Source organism: Sinocyclocheilus grahami, unplaced genomic scaffold (assembly GCF_001515645.1).
Source record: "Sinocyclocheilus grahami isolate Dianchi unplaced genomic scaffold, SAMN03320097.WGS_v1.1 scaffold1651.1, whole genome shotgun sequence".
NCBI lineage: Eukaryota > Metazoa > Chordata > Actinopteri > Cypriniformes > Cyprinidae > Sinocyclocheilus > Sinocyclocheilus grahami.
In genome coordinates, this window is record NW_015506830.1 from 139,118 (window position 1) to 143,353 (window position 4,236).

General features: G+C 33.3%; 1 protein-coding gene across 1 annotated transcript in view; it reads right to left on the bottom strand.

Annotated features, from left to right (window-relative positions):
- Positions 1–3,806, bottom strand: part of LOC107571778 (voltage-dependent L-type calcium channel subunit beta-3-like) — a gene marked incomplete at its 3' end in the record, with an annotated part of 4,822 nt that extends 1,016 nt beyond the window's left edge. Inside the window, exons 1-6 of the mRNA XM_016258145.1 lie at positions 3,796–3,806; positions 3,654–3,714; positions 2,457–2,578; positions 1,401–1,456; positions 1,154–1,173; positions 834–914 (exon numbers count right to left, since the gene is read on the bottom strand). Coding sequence (XP_016113631.1) covers positions 834–914; positions 1,154–1,173; positions 1,401–1,456; positions 2,457–2,578; positions 3,654–3,714; positions 3,796–3,806 — 351 coding nt within the window. The remainder of the gene's footprint in view (positions 1–833; positions 915–1,153; positions 1,174–1,400; positions 1,457–2,456; positions 2,579–3,653; positions 3,715–3,795) is intronic.
- Between the last annotated feature and the right edge of the window lie 430 nt (positions 3,807–4,236).

Consider the following 4,236-nt stretch of genomic DNA (forward strand, 5'->3'; position numbering starts at 1 on the left):
AAAAAAAGTAAATGTATTTATAGAAATATAATTTATTACATCTAAATAAAAACTGCATATATTTTTACAGGTCATTGTGTCGCTTGTGTATCACATCATATATTATATAAGCCAATCTCTATATAAGCATAAATTTGTTGCAAAATGTGATTTTGTTCCAGTGTTGTTATTGTTAATTAAAACTAAACCTAAACAATTTTCGGTAATTGAAATAAACTATAAATAAAATAAAATAAAATACTAATATTACATGAATAACTTAAACTTAAAAACGTAATTGAAAATTAGAAATGTTGCCTTGGCAACTACATATAAAAAAATACTAAAATTAACTAAAATATAAATAAATTAAAGTTACATAGAAATTTTAAAAAAATATATACAAAAAAAAAAAGAATAAAAATGACAAAAGCACATAAAAATTACTAAAATTAAAATGAACGCTGACAATTTTAATAAATGCTATAATATATAAATAATAATAAAATAACACGTTTGTTCTTCATAGTTTCATTTTAGTAGCTTAATATACTGTATATGTCGTCACATTGAGTTCTGGAGAAAAAAGCCTTCAGGCATATTTCTGATGGTAAATCTTCCACAGGTGCGCAAGTTAAAAGACACAAAAGTCACGTGAGTGAGTGATGTTTTCTTTAGTTAATGGTTTGCATGTCCTTGATTTGATTTTGATTTTGATTACTGGTTAAGTTTTATTTACTCTTCAAACTCAACTTTTACTTGCTTGGTGGTTAATTTTGGACCCTGTACAAATAGAATAACTGACCTGTCTCTTAACTGCCATGATGATCAAATTTAATATAATTTAAATTTACCTCATAGCCTTTCAGCGAGGGGCCAACCAGAACAACAGGCCTCATGGATGGAACTACATCATAGGGTGGAACGTGCTCTGTCTACAACACACACACACACACACACACACACAGTGTTATGTCTCACAAGCTCTGAATCTTAACTAACATTTCTCAACATCTAATGAGTAGCCTCAAGGGATGCCGTTTCAATAAGACAGCATTAAAATCTCTCACAAAGAATAGTCTGAGAGACCAGACACAAAGTGTGAATATTTGATACCACTTTTTGAGGGACTGTGTTGCACTATGGAAGCAAGGAAGCAATTTTAACCACCTACCTGCTTCTGCTTCTGTTTGGCTTGTTTAAAACAAAATAAATGTGTTTTAGAAAATCTAAACAGGTTGTTTGTGTTCATTATGGTAAAACAGTTTTATACTGAAATATTATGTAAATCATGACGAGCATGACATATAAAAGCAGCATATACTGTACCCCGAAGGAAAATGCAGATGAATGGTAGTGGCTCAACAGTACTAGCATTACAGTAAGACAGTAATGTGTGAGAGTATTTAAATTCCTCTCACCTGCAGAAGGAGGAGTAGACCTCCAGCCACCAGATGAAGCATTTCCTCCCATTTTCCTGTTACCAACACAAACACTTTAGAAATTACAGGACGAGACACACCAATAGCTGAACTAAGATCCCATGCTGAACCTACATGCTGAGTTTTCTTATAAATAGCAAGTGCAATGATAAATCCCATCAGTTGAAGGCAAGAATGTTCAATTCTCACTTATGGTATAGTTCACCAAAAACGATAACTATTAATCTTCACTTATCTTTATTTGTATCAGTCTGCTTGTCTTTGTGCATTCCAAACCAACTGTATTGCTGTGTATTAGTGGAGGGGATTTTACATTGTTTCTTTCTGTAGGTTACATAGTTAAACCGGTCTTTAAAAGCCATTCAAGTGATTTGTTGAAACACAATAATTCAATTATTTTAATATGCATACTTCCCTATAAAATAGGCAAAAAAACAGTATGTGAAAAGAGTTAAATACGAGTCCTTTATCCATAATGTTTCTTTCTCCAGTAAAAAAGTAACCTTGTCTGAATCAGGAGAGAAATATGCACAGATCAAGCACCATTTACAAGCAAAAACAGTCCAGAATAGTTCTAAACAAATAAGCTGGTGGATTTGATGTGAGAGGACAACAGCTGATGGACTTTTTTTTACTGGAGGAAGCATTATTATGGATTATGGACTGGTATTATATATGAAGTTAAAAACGTCTTAATGATGGATTTGTTTCTTACAAACATGCAACTTTTCACTTCACACGATGTTGGACTGGAGTCATGTGGATTACTTGTGGATTTTTGTAATGTTTTTATCAGCTGTTTGGACTCATTCTGACGGCACCCATTCACCTCAGAGGATTCATTGGTGAAAAAGTAATGCTAAATTTCTCCAAATCTATAACGATGAATAAACAAACTCATCTACATCTTAAATGGCCTGAGGATCAGTACATTTTCAGCAAATTTTCATTTTTGGGCGAACTATTCCTTTAAATGCTAATTTACAGTACTGAATGACAACTATAGATATGATGAGATGCAACTGCACTTCAGACCTCTGAGCTGCTTTCTGTTCCTGCTTGATCCGCATGGCCTCCAGTTTAACAGGGCTGGGGATGAAGGCAATATCTGCCCCCTCCTTCACCAGCCTCCCGATCCACCAGTCATTATTTATAAACTCAGAATTGCAAGATATAGTTGAGAGACTCAGAATTCTTGAGTCAGACTTACATTCTTGCCATATACAACTCACAATTTTGACGTTTTTCTCTGAATTCTGAGTTTATATATAAGTCTGTGTTTATATCTCACAATTCTGAGTTTATATATAAGTCTGAGTTCATAAAAAAGTATGAATTGTGAGAGAAAAAGACCATTTTTATTTTAATTTTTTTAACCTGTGGCAGAAACAAGCTTCCATAACTCGGAGTTCACATGATCAAAGTCACAAATTTTCTTATTTGATTAGTGACTTGCAAATATTGCAGAACATCATAACGTACACCAAAAATGGTCACCTAAAAATGGTAACATCTAATAAAACATCACTGAACCAAGCTATATACATGAATTTACGCCAAACAAAACTCATTTTTAACAGTTAAATCATTAGCTTTTTAAGTTAACAATGGCAGGTTACCACTTTTTACAGTGTAGCCTACAAATTTTCAAAATCCTTCAACTGTGTTTATTTCTAGGTTCAATGTACATTTTGAATCTCATATTTGTAAAGGTAATGTGTTTAGCATGTTCTTTCAACTGTTGTGTATCACTGGAGTTGTGTAACCCAGGGGTGCCCAAACTCGGTCCTGGGGGGCCGGTGTCCTGCAGAGTTTAGCTCCAACTTGCCTCAACACACTTGCCTTCAAGTTTCTATACCTAGTAAGAGCTTGATTAGCTGGTTCAGGTGTGTTTAATTGGGGTTGAAGCTAAACTCTTCGTAATTTTTTTGCTCAGTACCTGGATCGATAGAGTAATGTAATCCTTTAAAATACACAATGCATCGCAACCTCATCCACTAAGAGTGTTTCCACAACACCTCACCCCATATTCCACTTACAACACACCAGCAGACATTCCCAGAAAAGGCTGCATACAATGTTTACAATATGTAGCTTAATTAAAGCTTTAATAGCTTTATTTTTTAATAGATTTTTAGATTGTCTTAGTATTCGGTTTATCTTCCTTTTGCTTTTCGACAGCAGCATTCGAGCTGCATGGACTTGATGTTTTCCAGAATTATTTAAGAATACATCTTGAGCTTCAAATGGAAGCAAGATTTTGACCATCTGAATTCGAATTTTTCTCACAATTCTGAGAAAAAAGTAATGTGAGATATAAACTCAAAATTGCAAGATATAGTTGAGAGACTCAGAATTCTTGAGTCAGACTTACATTCTTGCCATATACAACTCACAATTTTGACGTTTTTCTCTGAATTCTGAGTTTATATATAAGTCTGTGTTTATATCTCACAATTCTGAGTTTATATATAAGTCTGAGTTCATAAAAAAGTATGAATTGTGAGAGAAAAAGACCATTTTTATTTTAATTTTTTTAACCTGTGGCAGAAACAAGCTTCCATAACTCGGAGTTCACATGATCAAAGTCACAAATTTTCTTATTTGATTAGTGACTTGAAAATATTGCAGAACATCATAACGTACACCAAAAATGGTCACCTAAAAATGGTAACATCTAATAAAACATCACTGAACCAAGCTATATACATGAATTTACGCCAAACAAAACTCATTTTTAACAGTTAAATCATTAGCTTTTTAAGTTAACAATGGCAGGTTACCACTTTTTACAGTGTAGCCTACAAATTTTCAA